Source organism: Protopterus annectens, chromosome 3.part0 (assembly GCF_019279795.1).
Source record: "Protopterus annectens isolate FY-2018-M chromosome 3.part0, PAN1.0, whole genome shotgun sequence".
NCBI lineage: Eukaryota > Metazoa > Chordata > Ceratodontiformes > Protopteridae > Protopterus > Protopterus annectens.
In genome coordinates, this window is record NC_056731.1 from 147,949,583 (window position 1) to 147,969,443 (window position 19,861).

At 43.9% G+C, this 19,861-nt stretch overlaps 1 protein-coding gene across 1 annotated transcript in view; it reads left to right on the top strand.

Annotated features, from left to right (window-relative positions):
* The window catches only part of LOC122796287 (glutathione S-transferase A-like), a gene marked incomplete in the record, with an annotated part of 463,645 nt that extends 448,459 nt beyond the window's left edge, over positions 1 to 15,186 (top strand). Inside the window, 1 exon segment of the mRNA XM_044064645.1 lies at positions 14,920 to 15,186. Within this exon segment, the coding sequence (XP_043920580.1) occupies positions 14,920 to 15,051 (132 nt within the window).
* Positions 15,187 to 19,861: the final 4,675 nt, after the last annotated feature.

Below are 19,861 nucleotides of genomic sequence, written 5' to 3' on the forward strand. Positions count from 1 at the left end.
CCAATCTGCAGAAGATACCTCAGATTTCTTGCAGGATCAGAGCACTATCAATTCTCAGCATTGCCCTTTGGCTTATCTACTGCGCCCAGAGTATTCACAATGCCTGGCATCAGTAATCGCCCATTGCAGACTACAGGGAATTCAAATTTACCCATACCTGGATGACTGCCTGCTACAAGGGGACAACAAAAGCAAGCTGACAACAGATTTACAAAGGGTCATTTACTTGCTACAAGCACTGGGATACACAGTCAATTTACAAAAGTCAAGGCTGATACCATCCCAAACAAGGACATTCCTGGGCGCGGAATTAGACACAGTAAAACAAATGGCATTCCTAACTACAGAAAAACAAAAAGAACTCCCTCTTTACTTCTTGGCACTAACAAAACTGAACAAGTTAACAGCAAGAAAAGTACTGCAGGCCTTGGGCTTCATGTTATCATGCATAATCTTGGTCCCATTTGCCAGACTACATATGAGAAAACTACAGTGGTACCTAAAGAATTTATGGTCCCAACACAGACACAGCCTAGAAACAGAAATCCCATTAATTCCATGCTTAAAACAGGAGTTCCTATGGTGGGCTCAGGCATGCCAGTCAAACCCAGGCCTACCCTTTCGCAGATGTCAAGCAAGCCAGACCATCACAACAGATGCTTCAGACCTAGGATGGGGGGCCCACATGCTGGACAAATGCGTGCAAGGATTGTGGACACAGGATCAACTTCACCTGCACATCAACCTAAAAGAAATGCTGGCAGTAAAACTGGCAATCCAAAAGTTCAGACCATTTCTCAGAGGGCCAGTTGATAAGGACAGACAACACCACAGTCATGTGGTACATCAACAAACAGGGAGGCACTCATTCATACCCCCTATGCAGAATGACTTTGGAACTGTGGACCCTGGCACTCAGCTACAACATCCAGTTACAGGCAATATTTGTACCGGGGAAAGAAAATACTCTAGCAGACATATTAAGCAGAACCAATTCGGATGCCCACGAATGGAAGCTGCACCCGGACATCTTCAAGACCACCTCAAAGAAATGGGGAATGCCTCAGATAGATCTATTCGCATCACCTCTCAATCACCAGCTCAAAAAATTCTGCACAAGGACATTCCACCCACTAGCATGGAAAGTGGATTCGCTCTCCTTCAGCTGGAAAGGCCTAACAGCATATGCATTCCCACCTCTTCCCTTGATACACAAAGTACTACTAAAAATCAAGGAAGAACGTCCAAGGATAATCCTAATAGCTCCAAACTGGCCAAGACAACACTGGTACCCACTGCTAAGGAGCATGTCTCGGAACAATATGTGGCCAATACCCCTGATGCCTTTGATGTTAACTCAGAACAACTACAACATCATACATCCAAACCTAAAAACGTTGCAACTGACTGCATGGAACATCACATAGCAGCAGCAAATCCAGAATTTTCCCAAAGAGTTAAAGACATTATTCTTGAAGCACGCAGACCTTCAACAAGAAGGAACTATGCTGGAAAATGGAAAAGGTTTGTCATTTGGAGTACTGAAAGAGGAAAAGATGTGTCAAACATAGATATGCCTAACATTCTGGAGTATCTGGCCGAACTTCTTCATTCAGGCCTGTCCTACTCCTCCAAGATACATGCATCAGCTATTTCAGCAGAATACAGCTTTGATCCACCTGTTTTTTCGCACCCTTTGCTCAGGCAGTTCCTCAGAGGAATCAAGAATGTAAAACCTCCAAGGAAACCACCATTGCCAGCTTGGGACTTAAACTTTGTGCTAGAAAAGTTGACACTATCACCCTTCGAACCAGCAGCAACAGCAGACCTACAACACCTGTCATGGAAAACTGCTTTCCTACTGGCAATTACTTCAGCAAGGAGGGTTTCAGAACTACAGGCCTTAATGGCAGTGCAACCCTTCCTAATCTTCCACCAAGATAGTGTCCATGAGGACTAATCCTACATTTATGCCTAAGGTGGTATCCAGAGTGTCTTTAAACCAGGCAATCCACCTACCTATCTTCTTTCCCAACCCACAAAACAGAGGGGAAAGAATACTGCATACCTTGGATGTACATAGACAGCTACGCTAGTACTTGGACAGTACAAAAGGTAGCAGAAAGACTGACCAACTTTTGTAGCCTATGCAACAGGAAGGGAAGGAAAAGCTATTTCCAAACAGACAATCTCCAAATGGATAGGAAATTGCATACGATTCTGTTACTCCTTCCATGGAAAACCAATTCCACAGAACATAAGACCTCATTCTACAAGGGCAACAGCCACTACCACAGCCTTCTTATGAGGAGTGGCAACCAAAGACATTATTGAGGCGGCTACTTGGACCTCCGTGTATACATTTGCCAAGCATTATAATTTGCCTCTATATTCCAGATCCCGAGCAGGGTTTGCCACTGCTGTACTGCAAGGGATCCTAAACACACCATAATCTACTTTTATCCTCCTCCCCTAGTTGGCTATGGTATTCTACCCAGTTATGACTGCAGATGCATCCATGAAGGACATAGTACAGTTTTGTACCTACCATAAATGTAGATGTCCGAACTGGATAGCATCTGCAGTCAGGATTACCCTCCCTCCTTCCCCTCTGTGATACTCCTAGGGTGTTTACCTTCCAAATAGCTAGCTGGTGGGGGGGAGTCTTTTATGGTGTATTTGTTTGTATATATGTACATACATGCTTATATTTGTGTTTACCTCTATCTTTTTGGAAACATTGGCATCTATCCAAATTTTAGCCTTCAAGAGGGCTACTGGCATCTGGGGCAAGAAACACTGAGGAAAATGGCGTCGGCTGATGCCTTTATACCCGAAGACCAACAGAGATGACGTCGGGTGAAGTGCGACATCAGCCGAAGCCGGACCCGGACTTTGGAATCCGGCCGACTGAAGGGCTGCCTGACGACAGGACAACCCAGTTGTTATGACTGCAGATGCTATCCAGTTCGGACATCTACATTTATGGTAGGTACAAAACTGTACTTTTCCCTCCCTCCAGATCCCTCTTGTTCCTTTTTGCTTACTGTTTCCTTTTCCACTACCTTTCTGGTGTATTTGTGTTTCCCTTGGGACACCTTTTGGTTTTATGGGGGCTTCTGACATCAGGGGCAAGAAAGGCTGGAGAAGATGGCGTCGGCTGTCAGCTTTATACCCATGCGTTCTGACGTCAGGGTACTTGCTGATACAGCCGACGCCGGACCCAGACTTTGATATTCTGGCCGATCTCGGGCTGCCTGCCAGCAGGAGTACCCTACAGTTATGACTGCAACAGTGAAGACACTAACATCTACATTTATGGTAGGTATACACAACTGTAAAAATCCTATGGCGGATCCAGAGACCATTTCAGAGACCTAAGGGCACTAAAGCTTCTACTGCTAAAAATCCTACCCCTTCTGATACTCTGGGATGCTGGATAGATGGGGTAAGAAGGTTTACACTTCTGCGACCTTGGCCATTAGGGCTTTAAACTGCCAGTTTCATATGTTAAAGTATCAGCAACATGTTGGATTGCTTAAACAGAAAATGATTCCTGCTGCAGAAAGTTACAGGATTTAATGCATTCTGCTGAACAGGTTGGAAAACATACTTTCCAAAAGTACACACCAATAAGCCAAAAATGCAGCAAACATTGGATCCTGGTCTCTTCATAAATACTTGAATGAACAAAAAAACAGACCAAACAAGACGAATCACGATACAATCCACAGATACTAAGCGCTTTCACCCACTGACATGGGGCATCATCAGAGTACAAATTACACAAACTTAAAGTTTTATTTATGTAATGCAGGTCCTTATTCTTCACTGCATCTTTAAGATGTGATGTACTGACCATTCAATGATGATTATTGATTATTTAATTGTTTTGAAATCTGTATATAAGGGATGATTAGCAACAGTAATTTGTACTCTGATGCCCCATATCAGTGGGTGAAAGCGCTTAGTATCTGTGGCTTGTATCGTGTGTTGTCTTCTGTTTGGTCCGTTTTTTTTGTTCATTAAAGTATTTATGAAGAGACCAGGATCCAAGGTTTGCTGTATTTTTGGCTTATTGGAAAACATACTTTGCAATGTGGATTTGATTAGAGGCCTCTTGCAGGGCTGCTGTTACTGGGTCTGTGCTCAGAAGGCATGCTTGGCTTAAGGATCAATCTTTGCCTGATCATGTTAAAGCTGAATTGTTGGATGCTGCCTTAAATCAGGACCGACTGTTTGGCAATAAGTCTGAGGAAGTTTTTAAAAAGATGAAATAAAGCTAAATCTATGCAAACTGTTGATTTCTTACAAGTTTAGTCTCCCAGATTTAGTAGGCACTGGCCCTCTAAGAATTGGTCCTTTCCAGCCCCTTCCGGGTCTTCTCAAGCCAAACCCAAACACAGCAGAAACCCCAGGTTTCAGTCCCAGGGGATGCACAAGACAGCACTTGGGGGGGGGGGGGGGGGGTTCCCACACAAATCGGGGAGTAAGACACCCCCTTATGGAAAACTGTCAATGATTTGCTTTTAAAACTTCCAAGCACTTCCCAACTTGAATGTTCCTTTAGGTGGAAAGATTGGCCTGCATGCCAAAAACTGGGAACTCATTACCCAGGACAAATGGGTTTTTAAATAGTGTCCCAAGGATACAGATTTCACTTCCACATGTTACCAACACAAGTGGGTGGCCAGCTCTACCCCCCAAATCAGTGGGTAGAGGCCCAAAATCAAGTACTTTCAAGCATGGGGGATATTCAGTTGGTGCCAGAGGAAAAGGGACAAGGTTTCTATTAGACTTCCTATCCTGGACCTTCCTATTCTAAACACCTTTTTGGTGATTCCAAAATTCAAGATGCTGACTCTTCACCAGCTGCTTTCTATGCTAAGCAAAGATGCCTAGTTGGCAACACAAGACCTAAAAGAAGCATACCTGCACATCCCCTATCGGGGAGTCTTGCAGAAGATACCTATGCTTCAAAGCAGGCTACATGCACTATCAGTTCTCTGCACTGCACTTTGGCTTATCTACTGCACCCAGGGTATTCACAAAGTGCCTAGCTCCAGTTGTTGCATTTTGCAGGCAACGATATTCAAATATACCCATACCTGGACGATTGTCAAAGCCAGGACATACTTTTGAATAATTTGGCCTTTGTACAAAGGGTGCTGACTTGTCTGGGGTACACCATAAACAAAGAAATCACACCTGATACCCTCTTAACTTGTATTCCTGGGAGCAAGCTTTTAATACAACTTCCCAGATGGCTTTCCTCACTCCAGGGAAAGATTAATTTGACGACTTCAAACAAGTGGCCACAAAAACCCTGTTATTTGAAAGGCAAATATAGCAAGCCTTGGGGTTCATGGCATTCTGCATTCTTCCCATTCCATATGCAAGACTGCATATGAGGAAACACAATGGTATCTAAAAAGCCTATGGTGTCAACATTCTCAAGCTCTAGAAGCAATGATTCCTATCATTACCTTGCCTATGCCTGGAGTTCCTTTGGTGGGCGGAGGCCTGCCACCAAAACAAGGGACTAACATTCTACCTCGTGCTGCCCAAACCCTAACACTCATCAGACTATGCATCGGGGCTCTCCTGGCAGGGAAGTGCTTTCAGGGCAAATGGAACCCAAGTCAAATGCACCTGCTTATCAATCAAAAAGAAATGTTAGCTGTACAGGATGCCCGGACAGCCTTAAAGAACCATGTTCTTCCAGGAAAATTAAATGTTAAAGACAGACACCACTGTTATGTGGTACATAAACAAGCAGGGGAGTACACATTCGTACCCCCTCTGCAGACTAGCCATGGCATTGTGGAACACAGCCTTGAGCTACCAAGTGAATCTACAAGCTCAGTTCTTGCCAGGAAAACTAAATACACTGGCAGACGGACTAAGCAGAAATCTCATGGACCCACATGAAAATCTGTGGTTCCAGTTTCCACTCAACATGTTGACAAACAAATGGGGAAGCCCAGGTATAGACCTGTATGCTTCCCCCCAGAACTATCAATTGGACAAATTTTGTACAAGGATTCCCCACAAACAAGCTTGGAACGTGGATGCTCTGTCCTTCAGCTGGAAAAAAAAAAAAAAAAAAAAACTCCTATCAGTTTGCCTTCCCTCCTCTGCCTCTGCTCTCCAAAGTACTACTAAAGAACAAACAGGACAAGCGAAGGATGATTTTGATTGCACCAGACTAGCCATGCCAGCACTGATGCTCCCTGTTGTGCAGTACGTCACAGTTGGTCCCATGGCACCTGCCTCAGACTCCTTCCCTGTTGTCTCAGCAGGAGAACCAGATTCTGCACCCTCTGCTTCAAATACTGAACCTAGCAGCCTGGCTAATTACCTAATCTCTTTACCATCCCTCAGTAAACCAGTGAGGGATATCATTAGAGGCAAGTTCTAGTACTAGAAAATCTTATGCTGCAAAATGGAAAAGATTCTGTGCCTGGAACTCGAGGAATGAGCACAGCAGTGCCCAATTTACCTCAGATTTTACAATATTTAACCGAGATGCTTCACAAGGGCTAGTCCTTTTCCTCCAAAATTCACACCTCAGCCATTTCGGCTCATAACACAGAACCTACCCTCTTCTCTCACCCACTGCTCAAGCAGTTCCTCAGAGGGGCCAAAATTTAAGGCCACCCAGGAGAGCTCCAACTCCAGCCTGGGACCTTAAGTTTTTCTTTGATAAACTCACTTCCTCCTTTCGAGCCAGCTGCTAGTGCAGATTTAAAATTTATTTCTTGGAAAACAGTGTTCCATTTAGCAATCACTTCTGCAAGAAGGGTATCTGAATTACAGGCCCTTATGGCAGTGGAGCCTTTCATAATCTTTCATGTGGACAGGGTGTCCCTCAGAGCCAGTCCTTCCATGCCCAAGGTGGTATCCAGTGTGGCTCTTAAGCAGTCCATTTATTTGCCAACCTTCTTTCCTAATCCACCGAACAAAGGGGAATGGATACTGCACTCAGATGTGCACAGACTACTTAGATTCTACTTGGACAGGACTAAACCTCAAAGGAAATCTGATCTGGTGGCATTTGCTGCAGGGACAGAGGGAAGGCGATTTCAAAGCAAACAATTTCTAAATGGGTAGGCCATCGCATTCATTTCTGCTATAAGCACCATGGAAAACCTATCCCACAGGGCATCAGACCCCACTCTCTCACAAAGCATTATCATTTGCTAATTTTCTATAAATCCAGAGCTGGCTTTGCCACTGCAGTCTTGCAGGGCCTTATAGCTGGTCCTAATGCTATTTAAATTCCTCCTCCCAACCTTGGCTTTGGGAATCTACCCAAATGTGAGGACTGAAACAGTGAAAACACTAAACGTAGTACAGTTGTGTACACTTGCCATAAATGTAGATGTTTGATTGAGTGTATTCACTGTTGCAGTCCTGGTTACCCTTCCTTCACCCCCCTGACTTTTGGCTTTACTTCTACTTTCCTTTACTATGCTTCAAAGCTTTTTGGTATATTTGCTTTTTTGTTGGAGATGTAACATTGTAATTTTTGTATAGTTAACTGCTTCCCATTAGGGGGGCACCTGACATCTGGGGCAAGAAAAACTGATGTAATAGTGTCTGCTGCATATTTTTATACCCTTGCTGACCTGACGTCACGGAAGAGAGCAACCGATGCAGAACCCAAGACTGTTAATCAGGCTGACTGAGGGCTACTGCAAGCAGATAACTCAAATGTGACCAACCGTGAACATACTAACCTACATTTATGGCAAGTGTACACAACTGTACTTTCTCACTTTAGCAAATGTCTACTGATGCAACGTTACACTTTGAACCAGTGTCTACTTCAAGCTCAGTGGATTTACCATTGGTCAGGGCAGTAAGGAACACTGCTTTTTGCCAATAAATTCACTGCATCAACTTTCACAAATTACTGATGCACCATCCACATAGAAAGCTGATTGCTGCTGTCTCTACTTGATCACACCCGCTTTTGTGACCTTTTCAACTACGTGAGGTTTACTTGATTTGCAGACTTTGGAAATGGTTCCATTTTTTACACTTGTGACATTGCTGACAGAATGCTAAACATTTCTTAGACTCATTTACACGACAGTTAACAAGCTGGACTTGGGTTTTGCTAATTCATGCTTGTTCTGTACTAAGCATGCTCCTTTAACTGAACTGGTCTTGGAACTTACTGGAGAACAGTGTACTTTCCTTGACAAGCTAGCAGGGGTTGTGGCAGCCATGTGCTTAGGCCTACTTTTCCTTGCAGCATGTTATCTACATTTGCTCTGGAGCTTACTTTTTCTTGCAGCATGTTATCTACATTTGCTCTGGAGCTTGCTGAACCTGCAACATACTTGTTTTTCTGTCCCTTGTTGGATTTGACAAATCTCTGTGGCTTTACTCAATGTTAAATCACTGTCACGGACCAAGATCTTTCTCTCTCAATATCACACAAGCCTACCTTTTAACTCTTGCGTCACCAACACATTTTAGCCTTGTTTTTCAAATCAATGCCTCTAATGTAGTATTTGTCTGGGGGTTGCACACTTCTCCGAACTTGCACTTAACTCTGGTCTTCCCTTGACTCAGCCTGTACGACTGTTTTCCCATTCCTATACTGCTGGTGTATACACAAATGAGCCTACACTGTAAGCACTTTTACACACTTTGAAATGCTACTTTAGTTATGCCCTTAATACAATATGAAGCCTTGGTTATGCCAAAAAAGTAGTCTTGTTTTTTTACACTTAATGTGCCCATTTTTTCTCATACTTTTGCTAGTTTAATCTCTCCATGCCCATTATACTTGTGCTGGTTTTACTCTAAACCTGCCCAGTTTGCTTTAACCATACTCTTTTTTTTTTCCTTAAAACATGCTCTACTTCCATTAATTGTTTCCCTTGGTTAATGAGATGCCTCCCACTTGTTATATCTTGTGCCCTTGTAATGTCCTGTTTTGTCCTTTTTACAAATTAGTTTTGTGTATATTGTAATTACCTTTGCTTTTCTGGCTCGTTTTAATGCTAGTTTCTGTTGGTTTACCTTCACTGTCATCTCTGCACCTCATGGCTCCTAATCTCTGCGATCACTTGACACAATGTTGCTCTTACTGTGAACACACGAGTCTTCATGGGTTCTGTTCAAGCAGCTTTATTTTATACAAACTTATCACAAAAGAATAACTCTACAGCAGTTGATTTGTATTTGTTAATCATACATTCTTACTCTGGCTGCGCACTCAATGGCACGGCACGTGCTTGACATACGTGCACAGTCCTTGACGTGCTTAAAGGCACAGCATGTGCACTCTGATCTACACCCATCAAGGACTGCTGTATGAGTATAGGCAGAACAACACTGGTAGAGTTTTTAGACTCTGCTCACAAATGGGGTAATTGTTTAGGGCAGGTAAAATGTGATAACTAGGAATCTGAGGAGGTTAGAAGGGATTGGGAAGAGATTGGATAAGATTCACAAAAGCAATAGGAATATATGGCTCCCAAATATGCACCCAGTCTAACCCTAAATCTGTTTGCATAGGTATTTTATACCCAATCGCGCACCAAAGATGGTCAGGTAGATGGCAAATGTCGGAGGTGTGATGTGGTCAAGAGGTAACTGGCAACATTTTGGGAGTGTAATGAGTTGACATAGTTTAAAAATTCCTTGCAGACTGTCAGAAATGCTGGGTGAACAAATTTGTGTAACCTAAGAATGTTTGAACTGTGCAGAATTGGAATTGTCTTAAAATACAAAGGCCTTGCCAATTTAATTCTGGTGGCTGCCAAGAGTAATTTTCTAAACCAACTGTGCTAGAAGCGAATACACTGCTTTTCCCGGTTAGGGGTCACCACAGTGGAACTCCGGTCTGCTAATGATTGGCAGTAGATTACGTGCAGAGTTGGCCCTGATGCACAACCTTCAATGAAGGTACACCCATTCATGCACGTCTCCACACAGATTCTCAGCTAGAGTGCCTCCTAACAGGGCAGAGTCTTACTGTGAGACAACAATGCTACTGCCGCACCACCACCAGTCTAGAAGCGAATATACTAATGGAGCTAAAAGAAATGGAAGTGGGATCTTTGGAGAAGGGTAGGAACAAATTACATGAAATGGAAATTGTGAGAACAGTATGTGCATAATGTTTTGTAAGAGGAATGAGGTTTAAGGCAGGTATTGAATGAGCTATGTAATGTTCAATTGCTAATAGCTTCTTTTAGAAGACTTGATTACCACTGAATGTCAGTATGGGTTTTCATTTATATGAATGTATGATTGTCGTAAATCAAAATGTTTAAAATGTGCTTATTTTGTACCCATTTGCAGTTGCAAATATATACATTTTGTATATCGGAATGCAAGATCAATACTGCTATAAATGAAAGTGTGAAAGTACTGTTCCAGTTACCCTTTGAGATCAAATGACCAAAAGCTATCTTTATAGACCAAACAAATCAGTAGGATGCTTCCTTTACTTCTGTCTCCAATGTGTGGAATTCCTCCCTACTTCCATTAGAACAGCGGTCTCTTGCCAATCCTAAGACCACGTTAAAAAAATGGCTCTGCTCCCGCTCTACACACCCAGCTAACATTTACTGTCCTACTTGAAGCCCAAATCTGCTTTCAGACCCTTGTTCATGAATTAATTCCTAATGAAACACACTAAGCATTCTATTTCCTTCATAATTCCCCTGATTCTCCTTGAACTGTAATATATACATAAACTGCTTCGTATGTTAAACATTTACTAGTCTGTTTCTATATACTATGGTATTTCACTGCATTCAGCATAACTCCTTTCTCATTACATAGGTATCCTTACCTTCACTAGTGTAACTGAAACTAAACACCCCATAACAGTCTTGGAATGACTCATTGTTGACATGAATGTATCACACCTACCATGTTGCCTCTCAATTATGTAAATATTTGACCCTACTGACTCAATGAAATGTGATTTGTACTTGGAGCTTTCCTCCCCAGGCCTGTACTGAAAATGGGTACATGCCTATCCCGGTAAACCTCTTTTTAAACCTGTTGTCTCCACCCCTTAAGTGGACCATAGAAACAATTTTCCTATTGCAGTTAAAGCTGATTGTTTCTACAACGAGATGTGACTGGCGCATCTGCCAAAATGTTCCTTTTAACCAAAGCTATTTTGGAGTTGAAGGATGTTAAGATGGTCTTTTGACCTTAGTGTTGCTATCTGTAACCATTTTGGCCCTTGCTGAGAAGACAAAAATTCTGTAATACTTGGAATGTTGTCTCATTGAATTTTTGACTGGTTTATGGAAGTCCATTTTTGTAGGTTCTACAAGATTTATGTGTAATCATTCCAAAGCTTTCCTTTGTACCCATAATGGAGCCAGTACAAAGGATGTAGATATGCTTACAACTTAGTCTAATGCAGTCTGAGTTTGAGCCTACGTTTAGCACTTACAACTGTTGACCAAGGCAAATGAAGCACTAGTGCCTTCAGTATCTATATCAGCTTAAGCCAGGCACATGGGGATCTATGTTGGGATGGCATTTAAGTCTAGTGTTGGACCTGAAGGGGTTTATATATTTCAGTTGTCATCTGTAATCATGTACCACTTCGGGTATCTACTGTGGATCACCTGTCTGTTGCTGAAAATCCAAGTTGAATGGATGAGTCAATGTTTTCGTCCAGCGACAGGACATGTGGCCTATCATTCCATAAATTTCTCAAAGGAAAACAAATTCTGCACATCACTCATGAGGAGGATGTTTATTCCCCAAGTCTGAGTGGTTTAGAAGGGAAACTGAGGACCCTTGAATTTTTTTCATGTAGAAGATAACGATCTGTATTAGATTCTGACCCTTTCCACCAAAGCCACGAATCCCCCAGGTGGATTCCTCTACCAAGAAAACTGTTATGAATAAAGATTGGAAGTACTACTTGGGCCAAAGTCAGTTTCGTTTGTTGCAGAGGCAGACTAATGGGAGTTGATGAGTGCATGTTATCCGGGGGCCATAAACTGCATGTTGGATTCTGTTCCAGCAAGAGCTGATTGGTGAAAGGTCACTGTCTTTGTCATTTGCTATAGAGATTAGGCTTCTTGAGCAAGCTTCCCTTTGCCTCAAACTTCCTTAATTTTAATTTAACAGCTCTGCTTTACTGTGAATTCCAGTTGTCAAGCCAAAGTTCACCTTTCTGAATCCCAGGATTCCAGCTTCATTCTTGAATGTGTCCTGCAGTTAAAGGGCAGGTCAACAAGCTGTTATAAATCAAATTTTGTACTGCTTCAGGACAAATGTGTTCCCCTCTTGTAAATAAAAGGAATTCTGTTGAAATTATGAGGAAGAGGGCAAAGCTATTGGCACTGCCTTTCTCACTTAAGCATTGCAAAGAAGCATGTTCAAATGTGTGAACTGCTTTTTTAAGCCCTCAGCTGCAGCCAGCAGCAACGGGAAGAATTGCAATCTGCCTTCAGATGGGCAGTGACCAGATTCAGTATTTGGGACATGTATGCCTTGCCTTCAGGCTAGCCACCATAGGGACAGATGGAATGTGTATTCTGGGTGCTATCCCATTTAATCACCTCAGGTGTCCCATTAATTTGGAAAATAACTGGCAGATGCAATCATTGTGTAAATAAAAAATCATAACGGGAGGTACCACCAAACTAAAAACAAATCTGATGCAGGAATGGTAGTGTGGTACCAAAAAATTACTAAGGCTCATCTTAATCATATGGCCATATTGCAGTCCATCCTTGACTAAACTGTTCACTTGGGCCAGTATTTACCAGGAGTCATCTGCATTTCTAGTTAGAATTCAGTCAATTGCTTTCAGGGTTTTTTCCATTTGGTACCTCTATAGTCCCATTTATGTAATGCCTGTAGCTGCAGAGTCAGAGGCTATGGGGGATGGGGGGTAAAGTTCCCCTTGGATGGATGGCTCTGCCCAGAAGTACTATAACATCTTCACTAGGAAACTAGGATTACATTGACCACTAACTATCTTGGCTGTTCACCTTTGCCGGCTGCAGCATGAACTCTACATGCAGAATGAAGCAAGTGTTGGGTCCATTTGGTATTCTAGTCCTTCATAGCTCTAGTGTGGAGAGTTTTGTTCTCCAGCTTGTCACTGCTGGAATCTGTAGGTTCTGTATTGGACATGCCAAAAAGCACTGCTGCAAAAGTGATTTCCAGTGTCAAGCTTGCCAAATAGCCTCACACTTAAGCATAGTCAAACCCTGGTTGAGAGAACTCTTTAGACCTTCTACGTAGATGACTAGGCATTGCCTTGATTTTAGTAGTGACCTCTTCGCCACCTACCTTTGTCACTATCTGCAGGTTGGCAAAATGTAAGGCCTTTATCATGGTAATTTGCGAAGTACAAGTTTCCCACTCTTGGTGGTCCTATGATACCCATAGATGCTACTGTCACTGTCCAATCTGAGTTGCCTATTTGATCCTGAGCTTGATGGTGCTAGTAATCTTACCCCTTTATGCTTTTCAGACAGTTCCAGAGTACTGTACAATGTTGCATAATCTACTTTTACAACTTCATGCAGTTAATAAGGGAGCCTCACAGAATGAAGACTGCAGCAAGTATTGGATCAGTGCCTGACCTAGAGCCCAAGGACCCTGCATTTCTCAAAACCCTTTGACATACCCCATCTTGACAGAGAACAAGAGGACACCGCCTGTAAACCTCACCATAGAACATTACTTGCATGCCTGTAATTTAAAATCCACTCATGGCCCATCAGTAAGCAATTCAGGCTGGAACTGGACTATATGGACTCTTTAAAAATTGTTGATCTAGGTGACAAAGCCAGTGAATCTTGCAAATGTCACACACGAGCTCCTCCGTGCTTGTGTGCATTTTGGTATAGAAATTCATGATATGGCGGTAGTACCTTTAGCTCCTATGTGATCTTGTAGGTACCTAATCTGAAAGGTTAGGTATTGGATCTTGCAGTCCGGGGGTGACAATCGTCCATATGTTCCCTGCCTCTGCAGGGTGGTGAGATTGGCCAGTTTCAAGTTTCTGCATTTGGAGACCTAGCGTAACTGTTCCTGTAAGCCCCATTATTCTGCACACTTGTAGCAGTCTTACTGACCTATATTTGGGAGCTTCTTGAGACTTAGCAGTGTCAGACAGGGTGAGCATAAAAATAACCCCTTCCCAGGGTGGTGAAGGCTTGGAAGCTGTGGCAGTGGGTAGCAGTTCATTCAAGTAAAATGCTGTCAGCCTCTGCAAACTTCATGCAGTTGGTGATTGGTACATGTGAGAAGTATTGCATGATATTTTCTACCAAATAAGGTAACCTACTAGTCTGCAAAGCTAAGCAGATGCTGTAGGATTAAATGTAGCTGCATGACGTTTTAGCCTTGCCCATCCCCTCTACACACTGAAATGTTAGTGCATTGAGAAGTGCACCTTGCCAAACTGATTCTAATTTACAACTGTGTAAGACGCGGTTCTGATAAGCTCTAACCATACGTAGTTAAGACTTTTTGTTGATGCCTGTCACAAGTATTGAAGATCAAACTGGTTACTACCTGTTAGGTAGGCTTGATATCTCACCACTTGATTCTTGTGCCCAAGAAAACACTTTGTACATTGAGAAACAGCATTTACAACCAGTGCACAGTGAAGTTAGCTATTTCAAGCAAATACTACACTTATCAGTGATGACTGCTAATTGTGTAGACTTGTAGCTGGAGTCCTTGTGCTGACAAGTGTTTAAAAATCTGGTTTGGTAATTTTAGCGTTTTTCATATTGAATACATGATTTAACATGGTCAACCAAAATGAACAAAACTGGTATTCTGCGATTTGCTGTAAAAGTAGAACTGTCTTTATTTGTGTTTTTGCCGCATGTTCCTCAAACAGTTTAATGAAAGTTTCAAAGCAAAAAGTTTTAGCTCAACTTTCTCTTCTAGGTTTCACAAGAGAAGTACCCTCATCTAGCTGCATATTACAGTTTGGTGAAGGAGAGACCTAGTATCCAAGCAACATGGCCACCTCACTGGAAAGAAAATCCAAATACAGGAGATATGCTAAAAAATGTGTAGCTTTAGAGACTGGGAAGTTGAACCAGGTGTATGCTGCCTGCTTATATTTGCATAGATTTCTTAGCACTTTATCTCCAGAATTACTAGTGAAATTAATGCTAAAACTGCTGTAGTAAAGCACTTCAATATCATAAACGGTGTTTGCATCCTTTTGTCAAATTTTGTTTTTGAATTGCATCAATTACTGGACTACAAATCTTGGTTAATGCAGTCTGGAAAGGTGGTGAATGTATGGTTCTTGGGGTTTGTTGGTGGTCTTAGTCTTGTGCACACAGTGCTTTCAGTTATTTTGGTTACAAGTCCTAGCGTTTAATTTTTCGATACTCTGCCTATCCCTAACAAACTGTGGTCTGGTTGTGTTAACTAATCTGCAAGGCGCTAGCTTTTAAACAGGAAAGCTACATTTCTGCTACTGCGGTAGTGTGACCTTGAACATTGAGTGGTTGGAGAGGGGAAGTGGTGACAAATTGTCAGCCAGTGAAAGTTAAGGAAAATTACATCTACACTTGTCTTTTCCAGTGATTTAATGACTCCTTTTGTAATGCTTAAACATGGGGTTGAATGGCATTAACTTTCATTTCCTATATGGAAATGTCGGCATTTGTAATTTAGATCGAAAGACTTACTCCAGAAAAGCCGATCTCCAACATCACTAAACTGGTTTGCAGGGGGGAAAGCCTCCCTGCACACCTGGATTTGTATCTGAGGGGAAGGCAATAATCTGATAAATGTTCTCCTTAGACTTGCTAGAATTTTTTTCCCTCCATTCTGGTAAGCATTTCAAGACGCTTGTAGGGTCACACTTTAGATGGTTACCAGACTTGACATGGCCTTACAGGGGTCAGGAGCCTGAGAAGAAGGGGAAGAATTCTGCCAGGCAGGAAGCTTGGTTCTCCATTAACAAACAAATGGTACACAAAATGGCTTTGAGAGATGGTTCGTACCACACTTGTTTAATGCTTATTTTTTGCGGCCCCAATGTACAACTTCTGGAATTCAGTGTTCTTGATGTTTATAAAGGAGTGCTCTGTACAGTTGACTTTCAGGTACAGTTTATGGAGTTAGTAGCCAACAGTCCAGCTACCCTGCGCAGAACATTTCTGCTAGTTGCTTGTGGTTTGCACTTTGTGGAGGCTAACTTCCTGGGGAGTCAGAAGTAGGTAGTCTGTTTGTAGACTGACTTCGCTTTACATCTGAGGTCTGCCCCTAACCCCTTTAGAAGCCTTTACGTTCATGTTTACAATAAAATGAAACCCGGGCCTAAATCTCAAGGTATCCTTGGAGTACCAAGGTGGTTCCTGAACCAGGGGATGCTTATATCCATTCCTGCAGGGTTTGCTTTTCCTATGGGCCCTAAAAGTACACCAAGATGACGCTACCCATTTTTTTCTACAGATGAGTAAGGAAGCAAGCAGGGTATGAGTCAGTCAAAGGCTTTGAAGGCTCTGGAATGGTGCTTTTGGGAAAGTCCTTTGATTCCTTGTGCTTAAGAATGTCATCTGACATTGCTCACTGGGAGGTTTGTAGGACTTTTCTGTCAGTCAGGCTTTGCTATTTCTGCTGTGCCACAACTCTAGTCAAGCTTTTTGTAAGCATATATTGGCCAGTGGGGGGTGTTTAGTTTATCCTTACTGTTTCAGGCAGCTTTCTGTTTGGCAAAACCTTAGCATTTCACAGTCTGCCTCTATGGAAAGTAAGGCCTTGCTGTCTTTGAATAAAGTGTTAAACTGTAGGAATTTGCTCCATTTGACACCTACCCTAACTTCAAAGTATACTAAATTTGAAGAGATGGGGGCAGAGGCCAGCATCCCACACCCAAGTGCTGTGAAACACCTAGGTGTCCCTGCAAACCAGCCCATTGTTCCTCTGAAAAGGAGTTACCTTTTCTGGAGGTTTCTGTAACTTCAAATCCAAGTGCATCCCTGGATCCAGATTCCTGACCCCCCCTGTACCCTAGTAGAGAGCTTGATGGACCATAAGGCTCTAGACAGGAGGGGGCTCCAGACTGGTGCCATGAAGTGCTGCTATCTGCAAAGGAAGCACTGCTTTAATTTTGTTAACAGTTATCACTGGGTGTTAATCCCTGTGATGCATTTGTGGATAGCAGTTAGTGGCGAGGATGGAATCTAGACAACTGAGCACCTCTGGTTGTAGCTTCATGACCTTGCTCAAGATCATACATAGCTCAAGATGATCCTGTCCCTGAGGCTATGAGCAGTCAAAGTCCTAAATGCACTTCCTGGATATGCATTTGCTTTTTAGGTCCTCTGTCCCATGAATCCCTTAGTCTTGGATAGGGTATTTTCAGGGAGCATTCTGTCCACTTCAAGCTTATGATTTTCTGCTGAGGAATGGAACTGGTTAGACTTCAGTGGAAGTATCTGCCCAGAATAACAAGACCCCCCCCCCGGACTGATTTTAGGCATTTGTGTTTTGCCATTACATAACACTCACTTGGGGTTTGTTTGCATTTCTATACAAAAGAATTCTGGAACTTGAAGAGCACTCGGCTTGATTCCTCACAACAAGGAAGCTGTTGCAGGGCCTGTAGGCCACCTGATCCACCTGCACAGCTAGAAAAAGCCACATTTAGTTGAACAGACATGCTTTATGCTCACAATGCATAGTCATGACCAGTAGTTTGCATTTACCTTTTTATACAAATTCTTAAAGGTGAAAAAATACAAAATGCTGCCATGCAGTGTTGCGCAAGCCTTAATAGCCACCTAAAACTATTTCTCAGGTTTCTGATGGGACCCTTTTACTTTATCTTTCACCTTTTTATTTCAGGCTCCCTGCTGCTCCAAGTAGCAAATGTGAGGTGCCTGGTACACATTCACCAGCACTTACATGCTCAGTCCCAGACAATCGCCCATCTTGCTAGGTGAACTTGAGCCTTTGGAAGTATGGCCTTACTCTGCTAGTGTTTTGCTAGTTTTAAATGGGAGCAGTGCCAGACATGCCTGTCTAGTAAAACCACCTATCTGAAGTAGGGACTTCATTGTCAGCAACCTGTGGGTCTTGGATCCGAGCCGGCAACTTGTTTCATAGCTAATGGATCCGAGCTCCTCACCCATAATCCCCTGCCAACCTCCCATGACCCCAGATCGTTTGCTGCGCTTGTGGATGGCTGGATTCCATTGAGCTCTAGAAAAAAATAGTCAGTTAAGTCTTGTCAAATTTCTCTAACTTATTTTAAAAAGTGTGTAAGAGTTGGGTTCCCTGTAGTATTAAATTTTTTTACTTAGTTTTTTCCTCCCTTCGCTGGTCGTTGGGGGAGTGTGTTGTGTTTTTGGGGACTGTGTGTTTGTGTAGTACTACCTTTTTTCTTTCAAGTATGGCTGAGGCCCCAAAAGCAGTTTTTTCTAAATGTACCGAGTGCGGCCATAAGCTCTCCCCGGCTGATGGCCACACGGTGCATTCGGTGCCTTGGGGTTGAACACCTCTCCTCAGGCTGTACCATTTGTGCAGCGTTTAACCCCAGGGCACTGAAAGAGCAGAGATCGAAGCTGGTCCTGGTGGGACTTTTACCCCTGGACTCTGCTCCGGCCTCCGCTGCTCCCGTGGCACTACCACAGGCTGTGGTTGTTGCCACTCCTTCCCCCCCTTCCTTCGGCTGGGACTCAACTCACTAAAGTGCCGGAGGACAGGGAGGCTAGGAGGGAGAAACTGAGGGAGAAGCACCACAAGCGGCAGGCCAAGGCCTCTGCTTCGGCCCCACCAGGTAAGCGGGCTGCTCCCTCCACTGCTTCTAGGTCTCCTCTGCTCCGATCTCCTTGTTTCTCCCCAGGGCCCGAGGAAGAGGCCCGATCTCCATCGAGGCGGCATTCCAGGCCTTCTTCGGTGGCCTCTTAGAGATCAACGTTCAGCATGTCTGCAGACTTGGACCGGATGATGCGAAGATTCATCCAGGCCTAGCTGCAGATGGGAGTGCTCTTGCCCCCCCCCCCCCGACGCAATTTTTTGCTTCAATTGCTCCTTCTCCGACCCGCTACCCGGGTTCGGAGTGTTCTGAGCCGAGCAGCATTGGAGACAGGGGTGGGTCAGCACCGACAGTACTTAGTACTTCGGATCCGACCCTGCCCTCGAGCCTGTCTGATCCGACCTGAGCCATGGCCCGAGCTTTGAATCCGAGGGATTCAGTGTGCCTTCGGCTCCGTCCAGGTCTGAGTGCACTGGTCCTTCGGATCCGATGGTCTCTGCGCCGGTTCTGATCCCTTCATCGGATCCGAGTGGGGGCACTCTCTGAGCCCATAGAGAATGGTTCCCCCTCGGCCTTCGATGTAGTGGAGAGGGCTCTGAGAGCATCTGGACCCCCGGCCCTGGTCTCTGCTCCACTCTGCACTCCCTCTCTGCTGGGCCAGGCTTCCATCACCCGGCCTAAGGGACAGCCTGCTTCAATGTCCCAGGTAGTTCCATTGGAACAGGATGTTGCTGGCGAGACCTCGGACAGCCCCCCCCCACCCCCGAGGAAGTGCCCCGCAAGCATAAGTGCAAGAGGAGGCACGTGGACTCCCCTGAGTCCTTAACTGAGGGCGCTGACTTGTATGAAGGGGAAGGCTCCCCAAGATCACCTCCTGAGGATGTGTCCTTTGGAGACATCATGGAGATGCTGAGGATCAGAGGTGGGTGGTCTGCCCCTAAGTCTTCGAGTCCGTGTTTCTGGAGGCATTCGAAGCAGGCCAGTCTACCTCTTCGGTGTCTCCGGGCCGACCCCTTGGTGGACCTTATTTACCACCAGGGCGTGGAAGGACCCGGACACTGTGGAGCCAATACCCAAATGCCCAGACAGGATACTAAGGCACCCTCA